This window comes from Camarhynchus parvulus, chromosome 1A (genome assembly GCF_901933205.1).
Source record: "Camarhynchus parvulus chromosome 1A, STF_HiC, whole genome shotgun sequence".
NCBI classification, from domain to species: Eukaryota; Metazoa; Chordata; class Aves; order Passeriformes; family Thraupidae; genus Camarhynchus; species Camarhynchus parvulus.
The window spans coordinates 13817761-13835294 of record NC_044586.1 but is presented as its reverse complement, the minus strand read 5'-3'; the positions used below and the strand labels follow the sequence as shown (position 1 = coordinate 13835294).

The 17534-nt window shown below is 45.4% G+C and overlaps 1 protein-coding gene across 1 annotated transcript; it reads right to left on the bottom strand.

Moving 5' to 3' along the window:
• Positions 1-1103: 1103 nt before the first annotated feature.
• Positions 1104-17206, bottom strand: LOC115910268 (cystine/glutamate transporter-like). Its single transcript, XM_030960267.1, has 13 exons — positions 17070-17206; positions 15032-15291; positions 12742-12868; positions 11878-11993; positions 11095-11220; positions 8681-8780; positions 8547-8591; positions 8227-8350; positions 7813-7916; positions 5829-5925; positions 4903-5052; positions 2446-2620; positions 1104-1630 (listed from the first exon to the last, which is right to left on the bottom strand). Exons 2-13 carry the CDS (start codon positions 15222-15224, stop codon positions 1566-1568), a joined length of 1422 nt encoding a protein of 473 aa, XP_030816127.1. The 5' UTR covers positions 15225-15291; positions 17070-17206; the 3' UTR covers positions 1104-1565.
• Positions 17207-17534: the final 328 nt, after the last annotated feature.

Here is a 17534-nt window from a genome sequence, read left to right as displayed (position 1 = left end):
GATTGGTTCTTGTCTGGGATCCTGGAAGCATTTCCAGATCTCACTTGCATCCATTCTATCATTTAAAGCCAGTAACTTCTCCTGTAGGGTGGTTTGTGCTGTGAGGATTTTCCCAGTGAGACTGTATTTCCTGTTGGACAATGTCCAGCGGCTTGTAAATTAAATTGTTGGAGGCTAGTGGGGAAACAAGCCCTGCAACCACACTGCTGCTGTCCCAGCTTAATTCAGCACAGGAAGAGGAAGCAATCACTACAAGAATAATAATTCTCAATTGCTTTGAAAATAACCCAACTTTAGTTCCAAAATTTTACATGTTTCAGTAGATTACATTGGATTTGTAAATGGTACTTTGTTTTTATTTTAAGGACATAAATGTTTGATACAAAGGATTTAAAAATGCTCCACATTCTGCTGTTCCTCTTTCCAGCAGTCATTAGAGGAGTCTCAGCATGCTACTTCCCATCTTTTAGGAACCAATTAACAATTATGTGATCGTAAATACGTAATTGCTGTATTATCTGGACATAACATTGCCACATTAATAATGCAATAATGTAAACCAAAGTAATCCAATAATGGAAACCTTTCTTATGCCATTAGTTCAAATGAGCATTTATGGATTAAATCAGCAAGTCATGCGCAATTGGCAAGTTAAAGCTTGGATGTGAAGTCACTCATGTCTTCTTACAGCACCAGAAGATGCATTTATTCAGGAATCTGCCCAAGTCTCATCAGTGGCCCTGTCTAATTACAGGAGGAATTGTATTTCACTGGAGCTAGGCCAAATTCTGAGTTTTCAACTTCACTGGTGAGGCATGGGTCTTGGAAGCTGGGGGAAGGACCAGGATCTCCCCTGTCATATTCTAGTTGATATTTAACTGATTGTTTTAAAAATGCACTTGTACATTTAAAAATGTAATTTCAGAAAAGTAAAATTCAAAGTTGAAAGATCATTTCAAGGCTAAAAAACTCATTCTGCTTATACAAAAATCAAAGCAAAACATTCTGACTTTAGTTTGTTAATACTTGAACTTCAAATATCTTCTCATTAGCTCAATCTGCGGTTTCTGGTGGATGAAATTTTATCCCCCTGTATTCCCCTTTCCAATTCATCTGCCTTATCTCTAATTAGCTCTCCCCAACAAGACTGCTGTAGTGGTTCTGTTTGAAACTTGCATTTGGCTTCCATGTATTGGATTCTAAGTTTTGCAACATGCTCTGTTTGCCAAGCCAGGAAAACAAAATACTGTCTCTGTACACACACACACACAATTTTTCTCAGGACTGGGCTAGGCTGCAAAATTAGGATCTTAGTTTCAAAGACACTCTGCAGGCAAAGCAAGCTCATTTCAGAGAACTAGTTTGCTCTTCTGAAAAAAAATAAAAGGACAGGAACAGATCCCAGTTGGCAAGCTTAGGAACACTTGCAGCAAGGTTTTGGCTCAGTCATCCTCAGTTGCACTGACTAAAAAGAATAAAAGCATGGACTGCTTTTGGTAGGATCAAAGGTGTCAAAAATGGTGTAAGTAGATTTTTATTGTCTTCTGTGAGTTTTGATGGTTTTCTCAGTAAGTCTTGATTTCTTGTTGGACAACTTCCAGCAGTAACTGTAGTTTGTGTGTAAGATAATCTGAAAGGGTGGAAAAAAAGGAAGGAAGCTTAGTCCAGAGGCAATCCTGAGACATGGCTGAAAATCAAGAGCATCAGCACTGATGGCTGGAGCACTTTATGTTGGCAGATCACTGTATCTGTTTCCTTTCTTGCTATATGTTGTCTTCTATTGAGTGGTTAGTGATGCACCTCCATCCAACATCAAATCAAAAGAAAACAAGACTTGGAACAGAAACAACAAATTAAACTCAAACTGGGCTCTCATTTCTGAAAAAACCCTTGTGTACACCCGAAGGAAATCTGTACTACACACTACCTGGAGTGGAGATGGACTCCATTTCCATGGCTACATTTGTACCCAAACCATCCTGGTCTCTTCACCAAGCACACAGGCCTCTGGCAGTACTCTTCTCCTAGCAGTCCTCTCCCCAGATTTTTAGCAAGCAAGTTTGTGCATGGGGTTACAGTGTCTGCCTGTAGTCTCTGCATCCTAACTTTTTGTCTTTCTGCTCCATGTCAGACAAATTTCACCCAGAGCAGGTGATCCCAAAAACATGATAAAGCTTAGTAGGTACTAGGGCTGGGGTGGGAAAGCAACCCTCTCTGTTCCCCCTGTGGGTAGACCTCGGCCTTGTCTTTGTTAAAACAGATTTGCCTCTGGAGGCTGTGCCTTGGGAAAGACACCAGAGTGGTACCAGCAGTCATGATTTAGGTTTCCTGACATCTGTTGGTCAAGGAGCAATGTGCATCAGAGGTGAGCCTTGGCAACAAACCAGCCCCCTGACCCTTGGGCATGTTTAGGTCCACAATACTGAAACTGAAATGCATACTTACAAAATACGTTGCGGCAGCGGTCTGACATCTGCCTGTGAATGATGAGGTAGTAGACTGGAAAACCACTCAAAACTATGGTGCATCCAATGCTGATGTTCACGGGGTCTGAGTAGAAAGACATTGCCACTGTGAAGAGGCAGATGATGGTAAAAGAGACAGGAACAAACAGGGGAACCTGAGGAAAAGAGCACAGGGAGACTATCAGTGAAAACTGATGGCTGTAGCCGACCAGATTCTGTATGTGCCAGCACACGGTGTATCCATTTCTCCACCTAAAGAAAATTAGAATAATCATACCCTGTCCTGCAGAATGCTTCTGTACTGTCAGACTGCAAACAACTGCATCAGCTTCAGAGCCCAGTGTGCCATGTGAGATGCATGCCTCCTATATTCATGTGCACCAAAATCTAAACCTCAATGGCAACTGGAAGCCAAGCAGGGGGAGAAGCTGCTTCCACCCCACGGCTCTGTGAATGTCCTGCACCCGTGCATGCCCAGGCACACACATACCTATGTGCCCCCTAAGGCAGCCACTGAGGGAATATCTGAAGCCAAGAAAGAAGCAACACTTTGAATCAAACTGTTCTTTGCTTATAAAACTCATGACTCGTGTTGACCCACCTCCAGTTTGCCTGAGACTTATAGTGACTAAACCAAGACAAACCAGACTCCCTATCCCTATTTCTGTAGTACCTGCAGCAAGAATTTCAGCCTCAGTGACAGCATGGTGAAAATCAAAGCAGCACTCAGCACTTCAGCCATACCCTATTGGATGAGCCAATTCATCTGGGTTATTTGGAAAGCAAATAGGAAGACTGCAATAAATAATAAAACTGTGAAACACTCCCTCTGTCTCTGGATGCAAACTCTGCCAAGCAACTCCTTGCCATGGCTGGTGGAATGAAGGAGCTGCTCTCATATAAGGTGACAATCTTTACCAGTAATAAAGATTGTGTTTTGGATACTCAACATGCCAAGTTGGAATAGATCAGTTGCTCTAGGCATGGCAGCCATCCAGCCATCAAACTTAGGTACTGTTGTCTTTCAAGCCAGAGCATCCTCTGCCAGCCGCTCCTACATGCGCACACTCATGCCGCACATCTGCTTGAGAGGTGTGCGAGCGCACTGCTTCCTTTCTCTTTCGGGTGTTTTCTCACCGTTTTTAACTCAGAATGCTATAGAGAGAGCAAGTACCAGCGCTGTCACACGCGTGCCACGCTTTGCTGTCCCCGGGCAGCGGCAGGCGACAGCCGCGAGCGGCCACTAGAGCGCAGCACGGGCCCGCGCCACCTGCGCGCAGCCCTTGCCCAGAACTGACAAAAACCACGGGAAAGGCGGGGGGAAACCAGCTGAACTGACCAAAGGGCCAGTGTTTCCCTCCCTCGTTTAATCAGCATTTAGGAGCCGCTAGAAGTCTGAAAACCAGGGCAAAATCTCAGCATCTGAAACCATCAGCAGTGCTAGCCACTAATAAATCTCCCCTGAGAAGACTGGTTTGAAATAAAAACTAAACTAAACTTATTCAGTTTGGTTCTGGGGGAGTATGCGAGTGCCGCCAACCAACAAACTGGGAAGCCTCGAGGTCTCTGCTAAATGCAAAGACCGAGAAGAAGGATTACCCCAAACTTTGCAGGAGGATGCACTCAGCTCAGAGAGGACCCCTGCGAGCTGCAGGAAGCGTTTCTGTCCCCTGAGCTCCTGGCTGCCCAGTGCCCACAGCCCCGGAGGTCCTCTCTGTTCCCGGGAGCTGCTGCCTGGAGGCACCATGCAGGGGCCACCAAGTCAGGAGCAAACTGCATCCACCTCAAGCACTGCCCCAACCCAATGCCTTCTGCACATTATCCGCAGTGGGAAAGGTGCCCAAGCACAGGAAAGTTGCTCCAGCATCCCCTGCTGACATGAGGGGGAATCGCAGCACCCAGTGGAGTGAGAAAGGCCACAAGAAGGGCCCAGTGCTTTATATGAGACAGTATTTCTAAACCAGCAGATGATTCCTCCCAAGTCAGGTTTGCTCCCAGGACCCCTCCACCTATGCTCCTTTTCCTCCAAGCCTGACACCTTCCTGCTTCTCAGCTAGAACTGAGACTTACCTGCCACTGAAATAACATCCAGGCAAGAATCCCTTCTTGTAGGCCACAAGAGATGAGCCAGAGAACTTCTCTCTGTATTTCTCCCAGTTAGAGGCCTGAAACTTTGTCCCTTGTACCAAGCAGTGTTCTAACAGATGCATCTGGTGCGCCCATGTAGAGCTGGCTTTGTAGGATTTATCACATCTGGCTGTTTGGGCACACCAACCAGATTCAGGAGCTCCCCGCAGACATTACTAAGCATCAGAGACTGAAACCCCTTAGAGCCTAAAGGCAACCATGGCCATGTGGTGCTGTAATTATGAGCAAATCAAGGAGAGGGATGTCAGGCCTGCAGGTTCCTGGCTGCCAGGTGCGAGCTGTGCATTACCTGGAAGGGGCTCTGCAGCTCCGGGTGACGGCAGCGGTGGACGATGAGCCCCAGGGTGGCCAATCCTATGAAGAGCCATCGGGAAAAGCTGAAGAAGGTCAGTAGGTGGTAGATGTCTCCAATGCACACCATGGCAGTAACCAAAGGGAACTGAGCATTTTGAACATGAAATACAGTCATTACAGCCATGGATCACCTCCTCCAACCCCCCTGCAACTACTTCACAGCCCCAGCATTTTGGAGGTCAGAGAGTTTCATAAAACAGTGTCACAGACTGAAGGCAAAGACTAAAGGCACTCATCTGTAGTGCTACAGAAAAGAGTGATCATTCCAAGGTCAGCAGCATCTTCGATGCTTCATGTCCAAGCCAGGGCAATTAAAACATGCATGATCCAAGAGCCTGCACTGCTGGCACACAGGCTATCTACAATGACATCTGCTAAGTTTCTAGCAGCTCAGCCAAGCTGCAACAGACACTGCATCACAGTTGGGATGGAGCTGGACCATTGCCACAAAAAAAACCCTGAACAAACCAAAACATGAGACCAGACCATCTCTACAAATGCTCATTCCCTGCATTTCCATCACACCTGGGAATTTTAAATTTCCAGATAGCCAAAGCCTAGCAGAGCTATTTTCACAGGGCAATATCAAGCAGCACCTGTGGCAGATGGTAGGGACTATACTTTTAAAAAAGGTGTGTAATGTTATAAGGCAGGGACTTCAAGGTTGTACATTTAGATACCACTGCTGGCTCAAGGGGATTTAATACTTTGCAGCCATTTCCTGTATCCTGCCTTCTTTATTTTTCAGGGAGAAATTTAATGTCCCAACACCCTCTAAAACTCCTCAGTTTATCCAGTCCTTGCAAGAAAGCCAAGAGAGCAAAGGAACAGAGCATGTCACACACAGCCAGATCTCCTTACCATTAACATGACAGCAGGAAGAGGGGTATGCCTTCGAATGTGGATCATGGAGAAGAGAGGAGGCCACTGCCCTTCCCTGGAAGCCACAAACAGAGTCCTAGGAAAAGACAGGGAGCCCTGTACATTAACATTCTACATCCACATTAGAAATAAAATGAGTCACTGGACTGACCTGAGGCATCAAGACACCGGCTTCCTTCCCCAGCACAAGTCTGCTGCTATTCAAGGCCACAGTTTTGCCTTTAGCTGCACTTTCATAGAAAGTTTGGATTGGGTTGGAACCCACCCTCCTGCCATGGGCAGGGACAGCTTCCACTAGACCAAGTTGCTCAGAGCTCCACTGTGGGGGCATTTGGAAGAAAACCAAGGCTGAGTTCCCACAGCTCTGCCAAGACCAGTTCAGTGCAGTTCAGCGCCCACTATCAGAACCACTGGCAGTGTCTCCTTGAGTGCCTCATCTGCAGAACATTTGGACAAGTCCAAAGTGACCAAGAATGAACTCAGACAGGAAACAGGAGTAAGAAAATCTCTTGCCATCTAAAAAGGAATTAATTTTTCCAGTGAAAAAGAAGTTGGGGGTCACAAATTTAAATTCTTTATAAGAGAAACTGGTGAGTTTATGAAAGGGGATTCTCAGCTTTGAATCCTATATTTTTATATGTATATATATGGAAAAAATAAAGTGCAATCTCCTCAAATGACAGATGATTTCCAATCCTCTGGTCAGCTGTTGGAAAATGCAGTTTGTCATACTGCCAAGAGACCAGCTACACACAAGAACAGCTACAAAATGAGAGCAGAGCGTTCCTTGCTTGCATCCCTCCTTTCATGAAAGAGCAATTAGGGAGAAGACAATCACATCCAATTTTAGAAATTTAATATCCTCAAACAAACCGTGGCAGAGCATCAGCTGGGCTGAAGCAGGGCCCCAAGCAGCTGGGGCACAAGTGTACAACTGGTTTTATTGCCGTCTCTGTGGCTTTGCAGGGGTGTGGCTGGCAGGCAGCCAGGGAGGCCCCATCAGTGTTTAGATGGGCTTTCTGCAGTGATTATGTTAATGATGCCAGGATGGGGAGAGAAGGTCTGTAGGGGACACTAAGAACCTCTGTGCTGTCCAGAGACTTCTCATCCTCAAGGAAAACCATTATCTGGAGCAGCTAATGGGAAGGATCCTCCACACCTGTATTTAATACAGGACTTCAGAGTAGTGGAGCAGATAATTCATTCACTTTCAGGCTATGAGACATTCCTTTCAGATCAACTGATTTTTCCCTTTGCAATCAAAGCTGTGAAGCAAAACCCACTGCAGACAGCTTGCTCAGCTCCACAGGACCAGCACAACATAAGTATGTTGCTCCTAAGGCCTGCCCTCCTCTCCAGTTTCAAGGCTCCCATAAGGACACGGAGTGTGGCAGACACTGAAGCTGGCAAGTTTATTTTTCTATGGGACAAAGCTTTTCTTGTTGCTATAACAAAACTTCCTGAACCTTGATTATTGCTTTAGGAATAGCCCATCCCAATGACATTTCACCCACTTCAAAGCAAAGTTCTCAAGGGAGAGTTTGCCTAGAGAGCCTTGCAACAGAGGGACCCTGTGCCCTCCAGCAGCACAGCTGGGTGAACCCAGTGGAAGAAGATTTAGTCTCACTGAGCAGCTGCCAACATCAACAAAGCCTTTAGTTCACCAGAAACATTTAAATTTCACTTTAAACTGTGGGATTTAAACTGAAGCCTAAGGGAGAAGATAAAAATCTTTGTTTGTGACCAGTCCTGGGTACCAAAGTCTGGACTTGGTAAGAAATAGAAAAAGTAGACTCTTAGCCAAAAAGGACTATCCTGTAGCTGACAACTTGGGAGTCAAAACCCTTATTTTTCCCACAACAGTGGCTAAAATGCCACTGCATGGATGGGTAGTTGCAGAGGTTGGTGATGCTTCCCTCTGATTCAGCGAGCCAAAAGAATAATAGACCCTTAGGGATGTGACCTTGAGAAGGTGAAGATTCCTCCATTCATGGTTCCAAAGCAGGACAGTGCGACAAGGACAGGGACCACGGAGATCAGGCTTTTGAAGGCTCGCTGCACAAAGCTCTGGAGGAAGAGCAAAGATGACTTTAGGGAATATGTGGTGATCTCTAGGTGACATCAGGGTCAAAAAAAGAAAACTTCTTCCATTGAAGGAGTATAGAAGTCATAAATCTCACCTTTTCTACTGTCATCTGCAGGTTACTTTTCATTATCTTTTAGGCACCACAACAAGGAGAATTTACTGTTGCCCAGTATTCCAGAGAAATTACAAAGCAATAAAGCATTTTATAGGAAAACCATCTCTGAAAGACTTGCCATGACTACAGCACAAGCTGGCCACACTGAGGAGATAACAATAGCAATGACAACTCACCACAGCCACAGCAGGAGAAGCCAAAACATCTTCTGTTCCCAGGACTGTGTAATAGGAGACGTTGGTGAGCATGTATCCCACAATTACTGTGATCACAGACACGATGACAGCCAGGGGGATATTTCTGCAAGGAAGGGGAACACACACACAAAGAACAAGTTGCTATCCCTTGTTATGCACAATATTACTGCAGATTTTATCTGGCAGTACAATTGATTGCAGTCAGGTGAACCCACAAAGTTATTCCTCCTGCGCTGCACTTGGGAAAGGTGTGGGAGCCCCGAGGCCGGTAACCCAGGGCGGCTTCCCGCCAGCCTTACCGTTCAGGTTTGACCAACTCTTCACGCACAAAGCCGGTCTGAAACCTGCGCGATGGGAAGAGACAGGGTGAGAGTCTGAGTCACGCTGAGGGCACCTGTGTGCTGCCCAGGGAGGGCCCTCCCATCGCACCTACCAGCCGGAGTATGCGAACATGCCCGCATAGAAAGCCAGGGGAAGCTTATCCAGAACCAGCGACTGCCTGTCAAAAGCATCCTGGAAGTTCTCGGTGTGGCCTGCAGAGGAGATAAACAACAGACAGAGCAGGGAAACGTCAGACAGGCTTCCTTCCCTGTAGGATAACACCCCTTGTACCTCTTGCCCAGACCTGGGAAGAGTGTTTGTGATTTCCTTGGAGAAGGGTATTCAAATTCCTTTCATTGCTTTAGCTTCAGTGCTGTTGCTGATATGTTTACTTTCCTACAGTGACATTAAAAACAAAAAAAAAATCTATCCCTTTTCCAGCTAGGGTAGGCATTTCAGGAAGGGCAACAACAATAGCTAGTTGTTTCCAACAGAGCCTGATGTGGGAACAGGAGATCATGGAGATGAGCAGATCCATGTTGTCCTCTCCTTCCTTTAGGCCCAAAATTAAGTTGTTGGATTGACCCCCATGTTCAGTCCCCAGCCCCCTCAGCAGCTGGACACACACTCGCCTTTGATGTGGTGCAGCCAGCGAGGCAGCTAACTCAGCTCTCACTGTGCTCCCTCCTGTTCCTGCTGCTGGGGCACTGACCCCAGCCCTGTGCTGGCCAGAGCATGGGAACCAGGCTGGAGGAGGGGATGGGAGCAGCACCTGCCAGTCTGACCCACCACCACTCACCCACAGGAGAGGACAGAGTGCAAAGCAAACGACATGTCCAAAGTAGAGGTGTCTCAGATATTTACCAACTCCCCTAATTTTCCTTCAAGTTCTCTGCTTGAAACAACAAAACAAAACTTAACAAAAAAAAATCAAAGTCAGGATTTTCTCCAAATCAAAACAAAAAGATTTAGGGAAAAGAGCAATTCTGAATGGCCTCTCATTCAAACACAATTGCATTCCCAACATTTTCAAATCCAGGTAACCCAAGGCTTAGTTCCACATCTATGTTCAATTTTCCATAACAAACTCTCTTCAAGAGATGAGAATCTTTCCTAGTTGGGCTTTACCAGGCAAGGTGTGACATGGCATGAAGTGCATGGAAAAAGTCAGACCACTTCTGTGGAGGTGCTTCTGCAAGAAGTTCAGTGACGAGATTTGGGCACATGGGTTTGAAACGCTGGCCCAGCAAGTCTCTAATATAAACCTGGGCCAAAGAGAAGGTAATGGCAAAGGAAGGGACAGAAATACAATCAAAACAAAGCAGCACAAGGCAGAGGAATCAGGCGAAATTATTTAAAAGGGCAAAACTGATTTTTAAGCACAAAAAAAAAAAAGTCAATTTGGAAATAGGTTTGAAGAAAACTAACCCAAAATATAGGAGTGTGTCCATTGGGGTAGTTTTTTTATGTTCCAAAATGATGGCTGGTAAGTGATGGTGCATGAAAAGGATTTATTGCCTGCAATGCATTAATGAGCAATTTACAGTCCCCTGTGAGTCACATTAAATACAACCTGTCATACTGGAGTCTCTTGGTGAATTCTCCCTCCAGATGTCACCTGCATTTATCCTCCCCACCAGAGGACGGGTGCCAGGGCTCCAGATTGTCATTTGAAGGCATTCCTAACAATAATGGCTGGGGATTCCTAGCTGCAGGGCAGTCCTTTAGTTCAGAAGCCAGCCCAAGGGGAGCTTTGCATGTTCAAAGGAGCCAGCTCCAGACATCAGAAAGAAACATGAACACAGAGCCCATTGCCTGTGGTGTTTTCTCTGCAGAAGAAGGTGATAGCATGAAGAGGGAGCAGGCTTCATCCCTTGAGTGGGAATGCCTTGGGCTTTTCTATAAACTGAGGCTTGGATTAAAGCCAGTACTCTTGTATGGTTCACAGAAGATCCTACTGGTAGGGTTTTTCTCCCCCACTCTGCATAGGGGCGTGAAATCCTGTACCAAGTTCATTGTAAATTCACTGAATTACCACCCATCTCGATCTGGAGGTAAAAAACATTAGCTTGTGCCACAGAAGGGTTAGAGATGCCATTACCAGGGCTCAGCTGAGGGCTGGTAACTCATTACACAGCTGAGATTGGCACAGGGGATGCTGTCACATATCCTAAATGCCCATCAAATATGTGCTGCTTTGGAAAGATTTCGAACTACCCTGGAAATAGGCAAGTCTGACTCCCGAGGAAGGTTAGGGTGATCTGTGTAGGCTCCCACATCCTCTGGCACTAAGACCCACTAAATTTTGGAGAAAGTACCACCCAGCCAGTTGCATCAGCCCAGTGCAATGATGCAGCTTGTGCCAGCTGTGCTGGTCTCAGCTCCCAGCTAATTCACATCTGGCACATGGACAGAGAGAGCTCCTGCCAGCTGAGTGAGCACCACACTTGTCACTTGGCACTGATAAAAGCCATGACAGGGGGCACATCGAGCACCCTCCTCAGCCATAGGAGCAGCAACACCTACCCTGGGCCAGCAGCATCATCCCTGGCACGATGATGAGTGCAAGGGCCAGGAGTTTGACGACGGAGAGAGCCGTCTGCAGCCGTGCGCTCCAGGTGACGCTCCAGGAATTGAGAGTCAGGACTGTGTCTGGAGAGGAAACAGCACTGCTACAGCTGCAGCCTGGGCTCAACACACACAGGAAAAAATACAGCACTCTCCCTGCCCTAGGGATGCTGGGGGAAGGCTGCATCTTTATGCCTTAGAGTGGATGCCTGGGATGAGAGATGTCAGGAAACACTGGCCCAGCATAGAGTGTTTAAAGAGGGAGCTGACTTACACTCCTAAAAGGGAGCAGGAACCTGGTTCCTGCTGGGTGATCCACACCTGCCTGGGGGAAAGGTGTGGGACATCTCAGCAGCCCACTTCACAGCATTCCCTGTGCCAGTCCACACCAGTCTGGAGCAGGCAGGACAGCTTCACGGGCTAGATGGAGAGGAGTCCAAAACCTCAAGCCTTACACCCACAGCTCATGTGGCTTTTGCACAATTACACATGGAGAGTTTCTTCTCCCACACCTGGCAAATCCCCCTACCTAGGGCTCCAGCTGGTCAACAGGGAGGCCCATTCCACTTCCTAGAGAATATAGTGGCCCAACACCATCACCTTGAATCAGAACATTTTAGTTAGCTGAGGAGGTAAGACAGGACCCTTGTCCCAGAGCTGTCCAGGAAATAACACCCCTAAGTGCTCCTAGTCCAGGGCAGAGAGGCCAGGATGGGCAATCCCATAGGTGTTGGTACTTACAGTAGCCCAGGAGAGACACGAGCTTCACTGCAGGGACAGGGGCAGCACAGGGGGCGAAGAACGGCTCCAGCATGTAGCGCCCGAATGCCAGGGAAACCACAGCACTGTTGGCAGGCCTGGGGTGGGGATTGTGGGGGGAAGCAAGCATAAACTGCTCTGAGCATGGCTGAAAAATGGCATGAGGTAAAACTGCACAAAACTTGGGAAGGGGAGCAAGTTTCCCCACCTGGCTTAATCCCCTCACACCCATGCAGATGGTGAATTCCCATCGAGTTTTTCTCATAGGTTTTTCTCAGTAAATGGGTTAAAAACCACATGCTGCAAAATGATTAATTTCCAACTTGAAAGCAAAAGTTGGGATTAATCATACTGAGCAATGCAAGTGTAGTTCAGATGTTCTGCTTCATCTAAGCTTACGTGAAGGATACAGGTTATTGAGAGGTGAGGACTTCCTTTTTAATGTTAAAAAAAGAAGTAATTCACAATTTTATAAATTATTTAACTTGGGGCTAAGCCAGGAAGTTGTCTCCACTTTCCGAGTCTGAAGAAACCAAAAAAGTTTCACACTGAAAACAGAAAATCTGAAATAAATCTGTCATCTATTGTCAGTCTCTGAAATGTACCACAGCTCTTGGGGGATAGGAGCTGCCAGGGGAGAAGAGAGATACTCTTCAAGTACAGAACACATTCAGCATTTGTAACTATTTCCACATTGTGTCTTCTTCCTTTTATCACTGAAAAATCTTTAAAAATCATTCAGCTCTTTCCTTTGCAAACTGCCTGGACTGTTACCTGGCACCATACCTTTTGGTATTTTAAATTATCACTGCATCCAGGAAAAGGCAAGCAAATCAAATCTCTTACCTGATAGCAAAAAACTCTGCCCACAGGAATAAGAAGCTTGGCAGAGGCCCTAGCGTCTCCAAAATGTAGATATAATGTCCTCCAGACTTGGTGATTCTTGTTCCAAGCTCTGCATAACACAAGGCACCTGGAAAAGTTCAGGTAGAAATGCACCAAGTAAATAATCCCAGGGAATTTCCCTTTCTGTGTGATTTTTCAGGGATTGAACAAATCCATTTAAAATAAGTAGTGAATGAGAGGAAGAAAAAGAGGTTTAACAGAACTACTTTTCTGTATTTTTGTGCACTACTGTGGTTTGAAGTAAGTTTTGAAGTAATTGGCTTACCTGTCAGGTGGAAAGAAAGTCTCTGTTTTGTGGTTAATGTTACAACATTTCCATGGAAGCTCTGAAGAAGGGTGTGTGATAGAAATGCTGCACAGAGCTACAAGAGTTTCCTTTGAAAGATACCCTGGATTCTTGCTTTTCCTCACTGTAAGACTGATGAAATGGTGCTTACAAAGCAATTACAGTAGCTCAGCCACAAGCCATGGCTGAACTGGTCATTTAAATAATGTTTTTGATCCCAGATCACATTCTTGTGTCCTTATCTTGCATCTCCACATAAATCCCTTCCCTCTTTTGAAGCTGTGGGTGACATGGCCATGCCTCCAAGTCCCATGGCAATCATGCCATATTCAGGTCATGCAGGATGGTGACAACCTCAATGCTTCCTGCCTCCCTGTTGGAAAATTTGTGCAAAACTCCTGCTCAAAGCATCAAATATAGGCAGATAGCTCATCTAGTTTATTCCAGTGGGTCCCTTTAAATGTTTCAAGCATTTAAGCATTCAAGCATTCATGCATATAAGTATGTTGCTGAACTCATGGAATGGGACTTGTATATATACCCCACTTGAAAGAAAAAAAAAGCACAAAAGAAAGCAGGCCTTTTAAATATACTGCAAAAAAGTGTCAAAGAAATTATATGGGGAGGTCATCAAGCTGATAAAAGAGAGGAACAAACTGACAAATCCAGCTACAAAATGCAATAACTTGGTAAAGAGGCTCCCAAGGCCCTTCCAGGAGAGTGTATCAAAGGATGCTGTAGAGGGAAAAACCTTTACAAGTGCAGAGCTTGGCTATGTGATTACACATACATTACACACACATTGTCATTTACTGCTCTGCTTGGTTAAAAGAAACACCATGCCCACATTATACTGTCACCTTTTCTTTAAGCAGAAGTGTATAATTCACCAAACAACCACTCACAGTTGCAATGTGAAATACTGGTACACATATGCTAAAAGCAAGAGCAACTTGTTGCCCTATTAACAATCAAATGTCTCAATTTCTAAACTTGCATGTACATGCCAGAGTGAGTGACACTCACTTTGCTTTTTTTTTTTTTCACATGGAGTATTTCTCCTTTCTTGTTTTTTTCTTTTGGTGGATTTTTTTTGGTAAGTTACAACAGAAGAAGAATTGTAGTCACCCACTATAATAAGCATCAGATTTCTCTCCTGGGCTGGGAGAACTTGCAGTTGTCCTAATAGCACCTTTAGAGAGTTTCTGAGATGGTGATTTTTTACAGTTAATGAAAGAAACTAAAAGCCATGTGTTTTATCCACGGTAACTTAGAAGAGCTATGTTATTTTAAAAGAACTAGAATGAAGCTATCATCAAAAAGACAACCTTTGTGAGAAAAGACTGGTACTAAATGACAGAAATCAAGCCAATAGTAACACACAGAAAGTGGGGCAGCATCAGACATCCCCACACCATTTCTTACAGACACCCAACACCCACCCTGGGCTGTGCATCCCTGCAGCTCCGCAGGCATTCTGCTCCAGCCATTCTCCCTGACAGAAAGGGGTCCCCAGGGGGCATATTGGGACTCTCCCTTCCTCCTCTCTTCACAGTGTCTGTGAAGGGCACAGCACAGCCCTCAGGTTCCCTTTTAGGTGCCTACATCTCCTTTCTGCCTTACAGAAGGAGTCCCCTCATTCTCTCCCAGCTTTCCTGGCACAGACCATGCAGTCTCCACTTGCAGTCACTGTCACTCCCCTGTCCTGGACTTGTACATGAATTGATATTACAGACCATAAGTGCTGGAACTTTGTGCATTACCCCAGGGAAATAATTTGAACTAAAACCTCCTAGTGACCATCCCCTGACTTCTTAGGCCTTCATTGCAGCAGGAACTAGAAATTTTGGGTTTATTCATCTCCCAACTTTCTAAACATAAAAATGTGCAGACTCCCCTCACCTCCCAGGTGCTTCAGCAAGGGCTCCAAAACTCAGCACTCACCAAACATGGAGAGGAGCCCACAGGAAAACCAGACGAGCAGGGAGAAGCCCACGCTGCCGGAGTTTTTCAGGACTCCTTTGGGGGAGATGAAGATGCCACTGCCAACCATGCTGCCGATGAGCAGCGAGAAAGCCCGCAGCAAAGTGATCTTTTTCCTCAGGAAGACAGCCTCTTCTTTCTTGTCTTTCCCCATGACTTTCTTCACAGGGGAAGGTCACACATTCAGGAGCTACAGTCTCCCAAGTGTCCTCAAGGTTCACCTGTAAGACAAGGAGTTAGGGATTCAAGGATCTTCTTTTCAGGACAAAATTTTTTTTCAGTAACTGGACAAGAGCTGTTGAATCTGTTCTCCTCAACTGCAGGAAGTACCAGCCAAACCACAGGTGAGTAGAACACCCTTGGTATCATCTATCTCATCAGTGCAGCTCCCAGGAGACACTTCAAGTGTTTTCTGCTTCTTCTTCCAGGCAGCACAGAGTGTTACATGTTGCATGCCAGCCACACCTCAGGATGATGCCCAAATTTGACTTTGAGTAATGTCAGATTGCCCAGACTGGAACTGGCCAGTTTGGGGTTAATTTAATGGGATCTAATGGGGGATACATTGATTTCAGCTCACTGGCAGAAAAGAGATTTTAAGTTGCAAACCTAACAATCAATACCTTGAGAATATCTGAGATGAGAAAAACATTAAGCTGCATTAGTTGGTGCACAGAGAGGATTTAAGCTTTTTTAACTTCCTATCTACCCTTGCTGACTGAACTAGCCCTGATTTCTCACTAGAGCTCCATTTAATCAGTGTTTTTTAATATAGTGTCGAGCTTTTTGGCTTTCAAAGTACTGCAGAGTCAGGAATAAATACTGTTTACAGTTGTAAGACAGAGCTTAGTCATTACTAACAGACATGCCATTTCTTCTATTAATATAAAAAATTCCTTGGTAATAACAGCAGCAGTGAAGTTTTTCCTAGAAAAGAAGGAACTTCAGACACTTCAGGGATCATGAGTTGATCCAGATTTAGTTCTCACAAACTGCAACAACCTTCCACTTCTCCTCCTCATCTCTTCTGTCTCTCTCTATCACCCCTAAATTGGCAACTTCACTAAGAAACTCACCTTCTGCTCAGGTAGGTAAGATGAATTCAGGTCAGTTACTACAGCCTAATTTGCTGTAGCAAGCCGAGTTGTAGCTTTCCTAATAGCAAGGTAGATGTTTTATACTAGTAATTATCCCTGGAAGAGCAGGCAAGACAAGACTGGAGTAGATAATTTGGCTCTTGTCCAGCCTCCTGCCACACATCCCCTACAATGCTCATGCACTCAGCTTCAGTGCTTTTCTTTTCATTATTCTAATACAGTAAATTGCTTTATGGTGAATATTTGCCCCAGCCCCATGGTTGTATATTATTGCAAAGTTAAACTTTACATGAGACCCTATTTTATGGGTTTCTTCAATAATTTAGTAATTGCAGTGGTGTGTCCACAAGGAGACAGTGGTCACCTCTAGAAGCAGACCTAAGCAGACAGAAATTTCTTCCTTGGCAGAGAGATAAAAATGTTCCCCTAACTCTGAGGGGTCAATTCTTGCCACCATTCACCCACGATACTTCTTTGCCTGCCCTGGGTAAACTCAGTGTAACCAAGGTCTTTTTTCACCCAACCCCAGCTCTTTTCCCACCTGGAAGCTGGTGGGAGGAAGCAGGGTTATCACTTTCTCTGCACACATATGACAAGCACATGCAGAAAGCCCTTTCTCCTGCCAGCAGCATGAGCTGGTTTCTCTGAGATTGTGCCAAGCCTGCACAAGCATCTTCTCAATCAAACCAGCCAAGTTTAGTTATTAAACCTCTAATGAGTCCCATAGGACTCTGTAAGGCTCAGATGGGTCACATCAGCCTCGTCTGGTCCCACAGAGCTGCTCCTCAGAGTCCCAAAACCTCACAGGGCTGCTGGAAACAGTGGCTCTGGAAGAGCAGGGATAGACCCCTGGGAGCCTCCCAGCCCCTGAGCTGCAGCTCCCTCAGACACCAATTAATTACCTTAGTGTGAAATACCAATATTGTCTGGTATTTCTCAGCTGAAGTGAGACCCACACAGCATTCATTTGCAGGGGTGAAACACAGAGCCTCACCAAACTGGAACTGAAGAGAGATGCTGTGCAGAGCTATGTCTAAAGCACCGTTCGGAGAGAATTAAAAGTGCACTTATCTGTTTGGCTGGGTTTTAAACAAAGCAGGTGCATTTACAATCCATCAGACTCCCATTTCTTGCTGGGATCCTGAAGCCACAGAAGACAGCGTCTCTTTGCAGGCTCTGAAATTACACAGAGAGAGCAGGGCAGGAACAAAAAAAAAAAAAAAAAAGGAGAGATCAAATCAAATTTACAGACCAGGTTAATGATCCAAAGTAAACAGCAAACTGTACTTCTGTCCCCATGCTTTTTTTTTTCTTTATTATTTTTTTATTTTAATACTACTGCCATGCAAAAGTATGTGGAGATAAAA